At 33.9% G+C, this 17786-nt stretch overlaps 1 protein-coding gene across 1 annotated transcript in view; it reads right to left on the bottom strand.

Moving 5' to 3' along the window:
• Nucleotides 1–4411: 4411 nt before the first annotated feature.
• The window catches only part of LOC131548447 (ras-related protein Rab-3C-like), a 30154-nt gene continuing 16779 nt past the window's right edge, over nt 4412–17786 (bottom strand). Inside the window, exons 4-6 of the mRNA XM_058789711.1 lie at nt 16091–16209; nt 12527–12651; nt 4412–8645 (exon numbers count right to left, since the gene is read on the bottom strand). Of these exons, the coding sequence (XP_058645694.1) occupies nt 8452–8645; nt 12527–12651; nt 16091–16209 (438 nt within the window). The 3' untranslated portion in view covers nt 4412–8451. The remainder of the gene's footprint in view (nt 8646–12526; nt 12652–16090; nt 16210–17786) is intronic.

The raw sequence follows: 17786 nt of genomic DNA, 5'->3' as shown, positions 1-17786 counted from the left end.
AAGAAAGAAAAAAAACATTTTATATGCAACAAATGAAATAAAAGCATGGGTTGATTCCACACGTGTGTCGCGTGTTTGTATCAGCTTGAGAAGAACATGATTTGGTTAACTTGCTCTGTCCTGATGAGTGAAAGAGAAAGTCTCGTGAAGTCTTGCTGTTTCTGCGTCACGCGCCACTCTTGCATTAAGTACACTAGGCACGTACTGTTTTATATAGTGAACCTTTATATTGATAATATCGATGAATAAAAATAATAAATCAAAAGGTATATTAAATATTCCGCATCAAACACGGCCCGTAGGCACTGAGCTAAATAAACGTGTGAAATCAGTCATGCTAAAGTACTTTTAGGAATATAAACTGGACGGCTTTAATGGATCTAAAATAGAAGTCAAAATTATATCCTTTAGAATTTATCTGAGAAAGAATATCAGAGTCTTCAGTTGAATATAAAGTAAAACTGTAGTTCTGCCTCCACCTGGTGGCCACAGAGTAACTGCTAACTATTTACTGTTCATATTTCATATTAATTCGTTTCTAAGCGACTGATAAAAAGCAATAGTGAATATTAATTTTGAGATTTATCATCTTATGTTTCAATTTATGTCCACTCGTACTTGTCAAACTTTTTTTTTTTGGTCACCATCTTAGTACATTAATATGCATTTAGAATAATAAGATAATCTCTTAAAATAATAATATGCATGGTTTTTATACTTGCACCAATAAATAAATTACACACCACAAATTATATTGCAGCCTTGAAACGTTTCCAAGTGAAACTCGTATCATCTCTTTGTGATAAAGGTAATACTGTGGCAATAATATTGGCAACTTTAGTACTCTTACAACCAGTGGTGTAGTGGTGCCTGGAAAAGTGGGTATACTCTTAATATATGCCCCAATTTTTTTTTTTTTCAAATGACCCGGCAAAGGATGAACCGACCTGTGTCATAAACAGTGACATGTAAAACTAGTTTTGCATATTTAGTTCACTATTGTAATATTTGCACACTGTCACTTAACTTCTGCTGCTTGAGTAAGGATCATATGAAAATAATATTATCCACAGAAGAGGTGCAGATTTAGCAATAAATAATTAAAATAAATAAACAAATATAAATAGACTGCAGCAACTGACATTTTGTCAGAACCTCTAGTAAATTGCATGCTATTTTGTTTAGTTGTCTGTTCAGAATTGTGGGAGAATTATGATCTCCATTTGAAACAAACAAAACAATCGTGATTCTCAATCATTTCAGAAGTGAGGGGACAGAAATGTCAAATATGATAACTTTTTGTCTAATTGACAGGTTTTATTACAATTATTATTATTATTATTCCTCTTGCTTTTAATTGGCTGAGAAATCAAATACACTGCTTGACTATTATATAGTTATATAATATTATATAATTTATAATATTTTTCCTGTATTTTCCTAATGACAATTTTATGATTTGTTTAGCCTATATACTACATTTTTCCCCATGTTTATCACAGAATAAGGCAGAATATATATTTTGTAGCCTAGTAGCCTATCTATTGCCAAGTGTAATAAATGCTATCAATTAGCACTGCATTATTCAGAATCAGATGCTTTTTATTACCTGGAGATGACTTGAAAACACACATAAACCATATAGTTGCAATCATGTGTTTACATTCTTAACGTTTCTTTTATTCAGCTTTGCAACAGTAGAGATATCTTTGGCTACAGCGATAGCTGGATTCTTGCACGTCGTGACTCGTAAGTTAGTAGCTACTTCTACGAGGCCGATTTGGACTTTCTGCGCGAGAGTGCCATCCGGCTTCGAGTAGCCTATAAATGAAACATACACTGCATGAGAGTGTTTACGTCTCGTTCCTGACCGCATCACTGTCTTTACTGGATGTTTTTAGAGAATATTTGCATTTATTCACATACGATTGTATTAGTTACTCATATGCTGGACTGTCATGATTTGGCTAGTGCAGGACGTGCACCAGGATTTAGAAGTGGGTATACAGAATCTCGGCTGATAAAGAAGTGGGTATACGCCGTATACCTGCGTATACCCTCCACTACACCACTGCTTACAACTTATGCATGGACATCACGTGGGTATAAAACTACTGCATGCGTGCCATCGTTAATTTTTAAATGGTAAACTGAAAAAAATAAATAAATAAATCTAATAAACATTTACCATTGTAATCAAGGTTCTGCCCAAACACCATATAGACACTGCTACAAAGGAATAAACATTAAAATCAGACTCAGCTATTGTCAAAAATAAACTGGTATGGTATAATAATGCGTTATAAAATATAAAACTGATATAAAAGCAAACATTAAAATGTGTGTTATTCACCGATCAAACTTTTTTGTAATGTAGATGATTAGATCCATTCATAAAGCTCTTTAAAATATGTTACGTCAAAACGATTGCCTTCGAGATTTCACGAAAATGAAGCCACATAATGACTGATTTCACTGCTGACTACATGCTGCTGAGGCATTGAAGACGTCAGAGAATTTTTTTAATTTATTTATGTTTTTTTGTGCTTATGTGGAATAAGGATGCCACAGTCGGGTTGAGCTTAGTCCCATTTTTTTATTTTTTTCAACGGAATGCCTTAACTCAAAACGAGCATCACCAGACTGATAAAGGAGGAGGAGAGCAGAGAAATGAATGTGCTTTGTCATGCTTGTCTTTACCCTGTACTTCCGGCAGGTGGCAGTGAGACCAAAACAACGCCATTAAAACTGACCTTTAGACTGGAGATGGTCATCACGAGGAATCAAATATTCCTTCATCTTCTGAGATAAAAGTGTTCATTTGAAGTGAATGGACATTTTTTTTATTTACTGTAACTTTAATACAGTATGCTTTAAAAAATGTATGTCTAAGTTAAACTCATCAAGCTTGATCGTCGTGACGTATTATGTGCAATAAAACAAACTAACATAAATTGACCTCTGAGAGGGGGCATCAAGACACATTTTCACGTTGCATTTTATATTTTAATCAAGATACCTACTCAAGCACAAAAAGACGGCGTGTCACATGGTACAAGTTACTTTTCTAAGCGATGTGCCTCGATGAATAAATCAACCACAGCACCCTGATTCCCTCGTTAGAAACCCAATAAATCAGAGGTGTCAAACCCTGAAGAGTTTAGCTCCAACCCTAATTAAACACACCTGATCCCACTGTAAAAAGTGATATGCTGACTTAACTTAAAAAAAATTGAGGAAACCCGTTGCCTTAAAATTAAGTCAATAATTTTTTTTTTTTTAAAGTTGACAATTCACTTAACTTATTTTTTTTAATGACCATTTACTTACAAATTTTAAGGCAAGGGGTTTCCTCAATTTTTTTAAGTTAAGTCAACTTATCAGTTTTTACAGTGAAAAACGACATGGTTTGTGTGTTGGAACAAAACTCTTCAGGGCTCCGGCCCTCCAGGAACTGAGTTTGACACCCCTGCAATAAGGGTTTTCTATTGACTTCTGGATTGTTGCTTAATATAAGCTCTATGCTCCAAGTTTATGATTCTGATACCTTTTCCATCATCTTAATCTTCACAAAGGAATACAAATGAAAAGCCAAATGTAAGCTATAAATGAACTAACATTACACCACGGTTTGCAAGGTTTCACCGTCACCACCATTTCCCAAAAGCATTTTCAGTCTTTATTAAAAAAAAAAAAAACCTCTGTAGTCCTACTTAGTCACTAGTTAGCAACCGCTGTTTTCATGACAAGTAAAAGCTTTTAAAAAAAAATATCACAAATGGGTATTACTAATGGATTTTGTGATGGTATAGAGCGTTATACATTGAGCTTGTGGTAAATACAAACCTTATTTCAGGCATTAAAAATCAGGAAGTGTAAAAAAAACTGATTTCCGGTGTCATGTCGAAAACTGATTTCCGTCTGTAATCACTTTTTGACAGGTGTAAACCTGCATTTTATGGGTTGTATTGACTATTTAAAGGTATTTCAACAGGTGAAAAGGGACTGAATGACCTATAATCTATCAAATATAACAACCACGAATGAAATCAAGTCATTTTGAGGCAGAAAGAACAGTTCACTCAATAAGTAGAGTCTGTAATCACTTTTTGGCAAGTTTTTAAAGGTACCTTTTAAAGGTATTTCAACAGGTTAAAAAGGACTGAATGAGCTAAATAACTTGCTTGAATTCATGAGGGTTATATTTGACAGATTATAGCTCATGCAGTCCTTTATACCTGTTGAAATACCTTTAAATGGACAACAAAACCCATAAAATGCAGTTTTACACCTGCAAAAAATTGATTGAAAAAGTAATTACAGACGGCAAACAGTTTTCGGCAGACGATCAATTTTCGGCACGACACCTGGAACACAAAACTTTTACAAATACAGCAAAAGAGCAATGAAATATCAACACAATAGGAATATTTATTGGTACTTTCAACAGTAATTGATACACTTTTGTCATACACACGCCACACATACAGAACAACCAGCTCTAGAGTGATTCCTTCGACTAAAATATTAGAAATCACTGCGGATATCACAAGTTAGGTCCAACAATTTTTTTCCACACAAACCAAAAGTTAGATTAGCACTTTTTAAAAAATAAAATATTTTGAATAAAAATCACAACAATTGAAATAAAATCACCATATTTTAGGGACAGTAGCTTACAGCCTCAGATCAATTAAGACAAATTAAAATGAACATTTTAATGTTCTGAGGGGACTTTGGAAATTGTACAGTTTCTCTACGAGGTAAAAGCAAATCTGACATGTTATTGATAAAATTAAGAAAATAAATCATTTAAATACAAACAGAGGTTTACCATGTTTTTTTGTTTTTTTTTGGACATAGCATGGTAAAATAGTATCTTTTGACATACAGAAATCATTACCATCCGATATCCAACTGAACTATAGTATAAGTACTTTTTGTATGTTTAGATGTTTTCACTCCCTTTTGAGCTTGTATTTAAAAAGCTATTTTATGCATGCTGTACACCTGAAATGAGAGCTATTGTAAAACTACTGAATTGCAGTAGAGTGATTGCAGATATATAGCCCTATGCATGCGCTAAATGAATGAGATTTACACACAAACACACAAAGAAAAACCACAGAGATGACTTGCAACAAGATACACATTTACTTTTCTCCATACTAGTATATACACCAACACACACTCACACTCACACACTGATGTAACTCCACAGTATTTTGTCTTAATGTCAGCACAAAGATAGTTGAACACAGAAGGTGAGGCAGAGCGATTATCCATACATGGGTTAAGATAGTGTGCAAAATCAGCATGGCACATCAAGACGCTCTCTACATGCACACACGCACACGCACACGCACACACACACACACACACACACACACACACACAGTCATTCAACTATATACAAGAGATAGGGTTTCGAAATATTGCACTTGCTGGCCCATTGCACCCCACATACCGAGGGACGCATAAATGAACAAATAAATAAGATTATACAGATACAGGTATCTAAATAGAGATGCCATACAATTTCATGCAGGGATAATGTTAAACATGGCTTGTGGTGGGGAAACGAGGTGGGTTTCTTACTGATTTTCTTTATTCTGAGGACACATCAATGAACTATTAGCTATATACGTACCGGCGTATTCAGTCTGTGACCGCAATATGTTTTTAATAATGCCAGATATTGTCGGCCTAATGTTATATAAACTTTTTTTTTGGTACTACGCTCACAAAACCACACATATCTACAGACCACACCATGTAGTTTAAGGGCTGTTTTCATTTTTTAACTTAATTCTACCTAGATTATTATACATCACATTGAAAGTTGGACATTCTCTAGGGACAAGAAGCAAATAAAACCATCTTGAACTAGAAGATGAATCTCATGAAATCCAGGTTATATTTCATGCCATATATATACTTTTTCTTTCTACATTTCATTTTGAGGTGAAATATCTGAATATTATCATGTGTCAAGACGTTTGCCCTAGAACTGCTCTTCCTTAGAAATGTTATATTTCTGACTCAAAAATGAAAAAAACTTCCATCCACAGCCAAAGTCATTTAAGGTTTGTCGGATGAAATATTGATGAGTGACTCACTTCTCCTGAAAATAGCTGCCCGACACATTTCCTTGGCTATTACTGCATCATTTTACAAGACAAGCTCCAGCGAGCTTCGACCCGACTCGGGCGACAGTGAAGCGGTTTCCTTATAACATCTAAAATCACTGAATCCTCTCCGGCCATGAGCATAAAACAAGATAAGAGCAGGGACAGCAAATCACATCCTCCACAAAGTAGCTTTTTAGCCAGCAGAGAAAAATAACAGACGACAGCGATAAACAGAAAAGAGAAATGGAGAAAAAAGGGCTTGGGGAAAAATACAAAATCCACTTCACCTAGAAGAACGTTTCGTTATCAGACACACGCAGCTCATAAAGCACATTTACTTTTCTTTTTCTCACTTTAAAGTCTGTTTGCTTTGAATAAATAGATAAATATTTCACTTTATCAGCGTGAATTCATTTACAATGCTCAAACTAAATATGTAGAAACATTAAATGCACATTTTCCTCCCTGTATTGAACAGCTACTTAAATCCACAATATTATATTCATCTGACTGAGGTATATACAAACCTATATACATAGATAGATCATGTATTCATATAGATGATGAAGTAATCTTTAATAATCTACAGTACACATATACACACTAGTTATGCAGCTGATATCACTGATGGGACATTTCATTTCGATTAATATGGCATGAATTCCTGATCTACAAAACTAGAGTGTGTTTGTGTGTATTAATGCAATTTTGTAGAATTGCCATTAAGATCCTTTCCCTTGAGCACCTGATCTTTCACGAAGCTCCACCCTAAAAACAAATCAGACCAATCCTACATTAGCAACTGTTGCCAAACAGGACGTCCTGTGTAATGATGTAACGTGTCAATTTAGAATCATCCAAAACCGTTTGACAGAGAGAAGAAAAAATTAAAATTAAAATCACAGTTCGCAAAAATCTCCAGTTTACACTAATTCGTAACTATTTGACAAAATAGTTTCAATTTGATTTTTTATTTATTCGCAAATAAGGAAGTGGAGTTTAAAAAAAGGTCAGTTTGATCGGGCTCAAACTAATTTGCAACTAAGTTTTTATTTGTAACTTTGTAATTACGTTTATTCATAAATAAGGGGTGGAGCTTAGTGAAAGCTCAGTTTGATCGTGCTCAAAGTCAAAGCTTTCACAAAAATCTCTACTTTATTCTAAATTAATTCTTAACTACGTTTTTAGTCGTAACGACATTTGTTAAGCTCCAACTTTGGTGGAGAATTAACTTAAGGTTAATTAGATCGTGCTCTATATCACAAAGAGTTCACAAAAATCTCCAGTTTATTTTAAATAAACTCGAAACTTAAGTTTTTATTCGTAACGTTAAATGAGGTTTATAAGTAATGAAAAGGGCGGAGCTTACAGAAAGGTCAGTTTGATCCTACTCCGTCATAAAAGGTTCACAAAAATCTCCATTTTTAATTCTAAACTAATTAGTAACTATATTTATCCATGTAATTACGTTTATTCATAATTACAAAATTACATTTGAGTAACTAAGAGAGTGGAGCTTAGTGAAAGGTCAGTTCAATCGTACTCAAAGTCATAAAGAGTTCACAAAAATCTCCAGTTCATTCTAAACTAAACTACTTTTTTTTTTCTTAACTACATTTACTAGTAACTAAGGGGGTTGGGCTTAGCGAAAGGTCAGTTCGATGGTGCTCAAAGTCATCAGTTCATAAACAGCCGCTGCATGCATGTGGACGAAGTCTTGACTAACTAAAATAACAGTGCCGTAAAGGCCATTAGGACTTTGATTGACACTAAAGAAAACAATGTGTCAGAATGAGCTAGGCACCGTATAGACAGATGTGACTCTAGTCCAAAGGTGCTGGAACAAAACAGGCAAAAGTAGCATTCGTACACAACGCATTCTTGTGTTCTGGGTTTGTTTGGTCTGTTTTCACATGCATCAGACAGATGTCTTTGGCCGCTGCATCTTATTTTAAAAAGCGCCTCAAGACCCCATTGTGGCTTTGTTTTTGAATACGAGAATGTGTGTTGTTTGAACACCTCCTAGTGGTGCAACAGACTCACAGGCCAAACATACCAAAAACCAAAGAAATGCAACACATGAATATTTTTCAAGCTATTTTTATCCATACTGCTTTTTAAAACACTGAAAAACTGCTCACCGTTGATCAAGACTGCATCCATATGACAGCTTTGTTTCCATTAAAGGGTCACATGACTCCTGACATGCACTGATCAGATTCAAGTTGTTCCAGCACCTGTATTCTATGACATTAAAGGATATATGCATCTATCTAAAGGTGTTACACACACACAGTTATGCTACTATGTAAACTGAGCACTAACAGGCACAGTTGGGCTGCTGTAGTGGAGGAGGGTTATCTGTTAACCGGGCCGTTCCCTGGGTTCCTGTGGTCACGGCGGGGTCAGTCTCTAAACTCTCTGACATCTTGTCACAGATTATGTCCACCAGACGCTCAAAGGTCTGCTTCACGTTGATGTTGTCCTTGGCGCTCGTTTCAAAAAATTCAAAACCTGGTAGACAGAAACGACACCAAAACACAGTTTAGATGTCAGAAAACCTAGCGAGAAAATTATAATCTACATACATCTCACTTCATCAAGGCAGTTTTACTTGTATTTATATTGGTGAGGGTAATCCCAGATGAACTTCAACAAGCTTAGTTGGGGGGAAAAAAATCCAAAATGGCAGAAAAACAAACCAATTTTCATTAAGTATTATATCTATTCAATATATTCATATATTTGTTAAACATAAATAGTTAATATAACTAATATACATTAAATAATAATGCAACAAGCAATAATATAAATATAGTATAAAAAGCATTCCCACAACATAATTCTGCAAGCTTAGAGAAAAAATAAATCCAACATGTCAGAAAAACAAGACAAACTGATTGTGTACACACACACACACACACACACAATCAGATTAGTTTGTCTTGTTTTTCTGACAACTTGAATTTACTTAATTTTTTTTATTATACATTACATTTACTTTTAGTCATTTAGCAGACGCTTTTATCCAAAGCGACTTACAAATGAGGACAATTGGAAGCAGTCAAAATCAACAAAAGAGCAATGATACGCAAGTGCTATAACAAGTCTCAGTTATCTTAACACAGATAGATAGAATACAAAAAGACTAGAAAAGCTAGTGTTAGTACTTTTTTTTATGAATAGAATTAGAATAGAGAGTGCTAGAGTTAGAGGGTCAAATAAAGATGGAAGAGATGTGTTTTTAGGCGATTCTTGAAGATGGCTGCTCAGATTGAGTTGGGCAGGTCATTCAACCAGGAGGGAACATTTAATTTAAAAGTCCGTGAAAGTGATTTTGTGCCTCTTTGAGATGGCACATAAGTCTGAAGTAACGAATTTAGGTAAAGGGGTGCAGAGCCATTGGTGTTTTTTTAGGCAAACATTAATGCTTAGAATTTTATGCAAGCAGCTATTGGTAGCCAGTGCAGATTGATAAACAGAGGTGTGACGTGCATTCTTTTTGGCTCATTAAAAATTTATCTTGCTGCCACGTTCTGGATTAATTGTAAAAGTTTGATAGAACTGGCTGGAAGACCTGCCAAGAGAGCATTGCAATAGTCCAGCCTGGACAGAACAAGAGCTTGAACAAGGAGTTGTGAAGCATGTTCCGAAAGAAAGGGCCTGATCTTCTTAATGTTGAATAAAGCAAATCTGCAGGACCGGGCAGTTTTAGCAATGTGGTCTGAGAAAGTCAGCTGATCATCAATCATAACTCAAAGGTTTCTGGCTGTTTTTGAATGAGTTATAGTTGATGTGCCTAACTGGATGGTGAAATTGTGATGAAACGATGGGTTTGCTGGAACCACAAGCAGTTCTGCTGAGATGTGAGCAGCTATCGTCGGATCATCAGGATGGAATGAGAGGTAGAGTTGAGTGTCATCAGCATAGCAGTGATATGAAAAGCCATGTTTCTGAATGACAGAACCTATTGATGCCATGTAGACAGAGAAGAGAAGTGGTCCAAGAACTGAGCCCTGAGGCACCCCAGTAGTTAGATGTTGTGACTTGGACACCTCACCTCTCCAAGATACCTTGAAGGACCTATCTGAGAGATAAGACTAAAACCACTGGAGTGCGGTTCCTGAGATGCCCTTTACCAATAGGTTGAGAGGAGGATCTGGTGGTAAACCGTGTCAAAAGCAGCGGACAGATCCAGCAAGATAAGTATTGAAGATTTTGAATCCGCTCTTGCAAGTCTTAGGGCTTCAGCAACTGAGAGCAAGGCAGTCTCGGTTGAATGTCCACTTCTTAAACCAGACTGGTTGCTGTCGAGGAGGTTGTTCTGTGTGAGAAAGGCAGAGACTTGGTTGAACACAGCTCGTTCAAGTGTTTTTGCAATGAAAGGAAGAAGGGAAACCGGTCTGTAGTTCTCTAAAAGAGATGGGTTAAGGGTGGGTTTCTTAAGTAGTGGGGTTATGCGAGCCTGTCTAAATGCTGAGGGAAAAACACCAGTGTGAAGGGATGTGTTAATGATGTGACTGAGTGCAGGTACAACTGCAGGAGAAATGGCTTGAAGGAGATGAGATGGAAAAGGACCAAGCGGACACACACAAACACACACACACACACACACACACACACTTTAACAAGCTTAGTGAAAATAAAAATAAAAAGATTCCAAGGTGGCAAAATATTAATATTACATTAATATTTGATATCTAATTTTTTAAAATCATATTTATATCATATATATATTTTATTTATTTCTATATAAGAAATGTATTTAATAAATAATAAATAATTTTAATTAGTAATTAAATATGTATCATTATTAATAATAATAATAATGAACTATTTATCATTACTAATAATAATATAATTATATTTAAAAATAGAAAGTGTATTTTGACCTTATTAAAGTATTGCATTGTTAGTTTAGTAACATATCACCATCAAATTATTCATTAGGATATACAATCAAACCAAAATGTATTCAGACAACTTCAACATTTCTCACATTATCACAGTTTATTTGCTATACTTTAGAAAATGGTAATAAAATATGAGAAGAACTCAGAGTTAAACTGTGTCAGAACAAATTCATCTTGAAAATGTCAGATAACTTTGATAGAAAGGAATGGAATTAGGAATTAGGTTGAAGAGTTGGCAGCTGTTAAATTTAAGTACACAATTATGATAATACCAATTTAGCTCAACCAATTACCAAGCAATGCTTAATTTGTCTGTAATTTGTCTAAATGAGTCTGTGGTGTAAAAAGGTTGCATTAGAAATGAATGAAAAACACTTAAGCAAAACATGGTTAGGTCAAGGTGTCTGGATAATTTTTGGTCCCAAATATTTATCAGTTTTACTGGTAGTCCACTGTATGACGTTTTTGGGTATAATATGTCACAGTTTACTTTATTTTGCTATCCTCACTTACATAAATGAACTATAGTGTCCTGCACCCACTAGTAAAAAAAAAAAAAAAATTATATCTGGGGTCTAAATAATTTTTATACAGTAAAAAATATACAGTAGTTATGTTAAGCATCTTAATTCAGTGGCATTTCATAGCTGCTGCCTTAGAAGTTGCCTATGTAGGCACAATGTGCTCTTTTACAAATCGTGACAATCCCTAATTAAATGTAATTGATGTGACTGTCTGGAAATGGCAGGGGTATGTCTTCTTTCACACCAAACATGCAGTAAGTGTGTCTATTTTCGCACATTCTGGTGTCATCCAATTATATGCGTTTAATTATCGCCCGAATTCAAAGCTGTGATTCCCTCCATATGTTCTAATTAATGCACAGTGAAGATATGCCTTCTACAGTATATATTCCATCACAGTGCTCATATAGGAGCAAAAATGAGGCCTTTTTATGGATGGTTAGATTTATTTAAAGTCATTTTGGAGCTGTAATTTCAACCAGTGGGTCTTTGCCCAAAAATAGGTCACATGTCTGTTCTGATCAGCTTACGGATAAAAAAAGGAAAATACAAAGCTAAATTTGAAAAATAATATGCAATCAACAATAGTGCACAGCACAATCAATAGACTTTCAACTTAAAAAAAAAAAAAGGAGAACACACTTCCCATCCTTTGTTGATGATGTCAAATGTTATGCATCCAATTAAAATCAGTATTTTGATGCAAATGTATCTGTAGCCATCTTGTAGGTTGCATGCCACGCTCTCATCTTCAAAAAACATGAATAAATCTATTTAAACTAAAAAAAAAAAAAAAATGCATTTAATGTCCAATGCAAAATTTGGGTCTTGAAGCAAAACTAGTTCAAATGAAATCATGCTGCCCACCTGACTGGCTCCACAGGTCCAGAAGTTTCTAATTGGTGTCTGGAGGAATCAAACTCAGTTTTTGGGAAGGGGTTAGAACGAGTGAACTTACCCAGCTGCTCTGCCAGCAGTCTGCCACTATCTGAAGACACAACTCTCTCCTCTTCCATGTCACACTTATTTCCTGCCAGGACGACCTGCGCATTGTCCCAGGAGTATGTCTTTATCTGGGTTGACCTATTTAAAAACAAGCAAGGATGTTAGGATTCACTCTCACAATGCAATTATGGCCCACATACAGGTATGCATATGAGCGAGCGCCACGGCAAGAACATGCTGCATCGTGCATGGCCTATTTACACACTTCTTGATGTTTTCTTCATATTTATTTATTATTATAATTCATAATAATTTGAGATTCCTGTAGGTTTGGGCCCATCTGCAAACACATGATCCAATCATTTTTATTCTTTAACTAAATTTTTACTCTTTCATTTATTTTTTGTACATTGTTTTGTATATTTGTTTTATATATATATATATATATATATATATATATATATATATGTGTCTGCACATAATTGCATATAATTTTCACATTTGTATATAATGTTCTACAGGCTTGGGCCTCCATCCCCTGTATGTAAATACATTATCCATTTTTAAATTCTTTTTAACTTTATTTTTTATTAATATTATTTATTATTATTACATTTTTTAATTGATTCATTTTAAATTGATTTTTTTAACTATTTAAAATTGACATTTATTTATTATTTATTTATTTATTTTAATATGATTTATATTTATTTATTTAAATTTTTCTGCAGGTTTGGGCCTCCACATTTGAAGGCTCCATCTTCCCGTCTGCAAACACATCACCCGTTTACAACAAATGTTTTATACACGTCTCAGTTTTTAAAGGCTTGTTTTGGTGCCATAGCAACAGCAGACAGCTGGTACAGATTCAAAGGGGGTTCGTCACTGAAGCCCACGACACATTACAGTGTTTGCTCATGTATGTCGTAGCGGTGCTGCAGAGACTGTGGTAAGAGTTGTTTCTGTATTTCCCCAGCGTTTTCACATACGTCTGGTTTAATTAGGTGTCAGTTCACTGACCGCAGCTGGAGTCTCTTGAGTAACGCCAGACTCAGTTTCTTCTCTAAACTCAATTCTGACGATAAGAGAAACTGTCACTAGTGCTTCGACTCTTTAGCTTGCAGAACTACAGGCTACTCATCATTTCAGGGAGTTATAGCTACCTTTTTGAAAAAAAAAAAGAAGAAAAAAAAAACTAGTTAGCTACATCAACTGTACATGGCAAATTACTACAAAAAAGGGGTATAATATCTTTGTAATTTTAGAAATACATGTACATTTACATTAAATACAACTACATAAAAAGATATACATTACTAAATATAGAGTTGAACAGAAGTACTTAGCTAAATATTTATCTATAAAATATTTAAATATTTATTTATAAAATTAGTGAAAAAAATAAATCCAAGATGACAGGAAAGTTGACAAATATATTTAAGTGTTATTATTATTATATTACATTCAATATATTTATTATTGTTATATTTATTAAATGTATTAATATAAATTTCAACAAATATTAATCTAAATATTACAATAAAAATAATATCAATATAAATAGTATATTATTTACAGTAACATTATTTATTACTAGCAATATACATTTTGTATTGATTTATTATATTATCAAATACATTTAATAGATGAAATATATTTTTAGTAGATACATTTATTTATTTTTATGAATATTTGTAATTATATTTTAAAAATAGAAAGTGTATTATATTCTTATTAGAACATTGCATTGTTAGTTTAGTAACGTTACAATCGAACCATATTTAGCTGAATGTCAAGCCTCATGAGGATATGCTTTTTATTAAGTGTTTTTGCTGTCATTTACTCATGTCAGACTTTTATGGTGCCAGATCTATAATTTTTTGTCTTTTTCTTTTATTCTACAGAAAAGATCAGTATCAACACGGTGACAGAATTTAATTTCCGAGTGAACTACTACTTTGGGAAGATAACATCTGCTGACGAAGCAGTATAACTGCAAATTCACCTCCGCAGCTCTGTCCTTTCAGTAAATTCAGGTCTCATTTCTGCTTAATAACATCATAAAGCTCGTGGTTGTAATGACTCAGCAGCTGACCCGGGTCGTCTTTTTCCGCTATATTCCTTCTGTTCCCGTTCCTCAGCCTCCTATCAGGATGTTCATTAGTCTGTCTTCTCACGCTAATTGAATCAACCTCTGCTCACTGACCACAGCCGAACACCCAGCAGAGCCGATCAATAGAGCGGCATCCATAAAGCCCTGAACCGAGCCCTGCTGCCCTTTAATACTAAGAGAAATTTAAATGACTCTTATTAAATATTAACCAGATGGATTCCTGAAGACTCAGTGATGCCACTTTTCCTCTAAGGTCTCTTTAACTGCTCACAGAGGACAGCTTAGTCCACCTGAATTCAAAACGATTTACTTTAAAGCCTTTATTTATAATGCATGTTAAAGTATTGATAATGCACGCTGTAATGCATTATATATTTTCATAAATAATTGTAACCAAAGTTAAAATGCATTATATTTAAAGGTTTGTTTGTCATGAGTTTTAACTTTCTAAATGTGCAACAATAAATAGATAAGTATTAAAATGTATTTTAAATGTGGTTATAATTATTAATGAGATCATACAATGCATTATAAGGTACATTACAAGGCATAATTCATGCATTAAAACTACACTGGCAATGCATTATATCTAAAAGCTTGAAGTTTTCATAACATCTCATCAAAATATATACTTTCTTCACCACAAAACACATACCTATACTTAAGAAAAACTTTAAAAAAAACCCCCAAAAAACAATGTTAATCTAAATAAAAATAATAATGAATAATTCTGAATTAAAAATATAATAATATTAAGTAATTATATCATGACCTACATTTCATGGTCCAAATGAATCTAAATTAATAATGTCCTACTTTATATTATTTCCCACTTAATTTTCTGTTTCACTCAGAAATACATCACTTTATTAAAGTTAAAGCAGATGTGAATCACTGAGCAGAGCAAAATATTAAAATGTGACCCTGGACCACAAAACCAGTCTTAAATACAGGACCAACATTTTGTTTTCTTTGGAAAACAATGCAAACCATGCAAAAATATATATACACACACACATATATATATATATATATTAGTGGTGATATAAAAAATGCATTGCAAATTCTTTTTTGATATTACAAAAAAATTCAAGTTTTGTTGGTCACATATCTTGAAAGTTCTGTGTAAAAACCTAGACAGAACTATTATATTTATCCCCAACAATGAGTCACTAAAGCTCGTGGTGACGTGTAATGAGATATTTCTCAGAACATTTTCTCTTTCCTTCAGGCTGTCAGACTCGCGGCGCTTGTGTTGGTGGAACAATAACATACATACAGTTCTGTTAAACACTGCGATTTTGTTCTGCTAACACACACACACACACACACAATCTGTTATGTAGAAATGCTTCAAATACTGCAGAAGCAACCCTGCGTGATCACTGTATGGCGGTGAGGATTCATCCAGGGATATTGGCTGCGATCGCATCTCCTCCTCCCACACGGCTCTGGGTCACTCACCAGTCCTGCACCGCTCCGAACGACTCCTCGTTAGTGATGTCGTACATGAGGATGAAGCCCATGGCTCCACGATAGTACGCCGTGGTGATGGTGCGGTATCTCTCTTGCCCGGCAGTATCCTGGAAAATACACACAAAACAGCTTTCTTAGTTTGGACACTCATTTGAAAGTGTTTAAAAGACACTTTTTTGATGGAAGCCTGTTTCCGCCACAGAATTCAAAAAAAGAAGAATTTCGAGACATAAACATAATTGTGAGATATAAACTCGCAATTGCAAGGAAAAAGTAGAAATTCTGTGTTTATATTCGCAATTCTGTTTATATATAATTTTATAAAATAAATATTATTATTTTATAAATGTCTATCTAATATAAATTGTGTGTGTGTATATATATATATATATATATATATATATATATATAAAATTGTTAATATATTAATTATTAATATATTACATTATAAATTACTATTATTTTTATTATTATTATTATCTATAAAAATTCTTAGATTATATAAATTTATATATTACATTTTAACAATTTTATTCATTTTAAAAATATTATTTTTATTTTATATTTGGAATTAAAAAAAAAAAACAAAAGGGCTTCCATACTTTTCATCATAGTTTAAACTAAAATAAAATAGTACAGTTAACATTACAACTTACTATTGGCCATCTCTAGCATCAAAATACGAATCAATCTTCTTTATAATTTACAATGATTTTACAGCAGTAACTATGGTATTTTGCTAGAAATTATGATTCCTGTATCTATGACATTTCAGTAGTTATTGGAGTATGTTTACAAGAAAATATTATTTCAGTCACACTACTTAAACTTGCCATTGTACTTACTAGCAATTTCTGAGTGACCGTTTCGAAAGTAAATTCTACACCAATTTTTTTTTTCTCTTTCAATGTACACTTTAAAAACAGATTTACAAGAACACTTTACAAGCACATAGTATTTCAGTCTTTCTACTTCAAAATGTCATGTTTAATTCAATGTGTTACTTGCTATTTCTTTGTAATTATTTGTGAAATTTACTAGCAATTTCTAGGTGAAAGTTGTTTCAAAGTAAAATATACAGCAATTACAGTGTAGTTAATTATTGTATAAAGAACCTGAAAGCAAATTTGACATTTGACATAGTGAAGACATATGTATTTCTTATCATTTAAATATTCATGTAACATTTCAGCAGGCGTGATAAAGCCGAGTCATTTAACATTTAACGTCTTCCAGATTCCAGATTGTTCCCAAATTTAGCAGTACCAAGGAGGAAGCGGAGACCTGCTAGGGGTTACCATGGCAATCGAGCAGTTCGGCAGGAAGCTTCAGTAGCGCAGGCTGGGTGGGTGGATGCAATAGAGCAAATTATGGACCTTAAAGGGTCGTATTTTACACTTTTGTAGCATGTCATTTCTCCCAGCTGCCCAGTTATATTGTTAGTCAAGGATTCTTGCATTACAAACAGCAGAATTTAGTTTAAATGACCATTCCCACTTTCTCTGTGCTTTGTTATACTGTTATGACGGTTGTCCATCAAGTTGCTGAATACTGAATGGCTATGGATATGTAAAAGTGGGCGATCATATGTTAATAAGCTTATAATGAGCTCAGTTTCAACCCCTCCACATAAAATGATAGCAAAATGAGTATTACAGAGCAAAGAAAATCCTGATGACACAAA

This window comes from Onychostoma macrolepis, chromosome 10, assembly GCF_012432095.1.
Source record: "Onychostoma macrolepis isolate SWU-2019 chromosome 10, ASM1243209v1, whole genome shotgun sequence".
NCBI classification, from domain to species: domain Eukaryota; kingdom Metazoa; phylum Chordata; class Actinopteri; order Cypriniformes; family Cyprinidae; genus Onychostoma; species Onychostoma macrolepis.
Note: the sequence above shows the minus strand (reverse complement) of the source record. Positions and strands in the feature narration are given on the sequence as shown.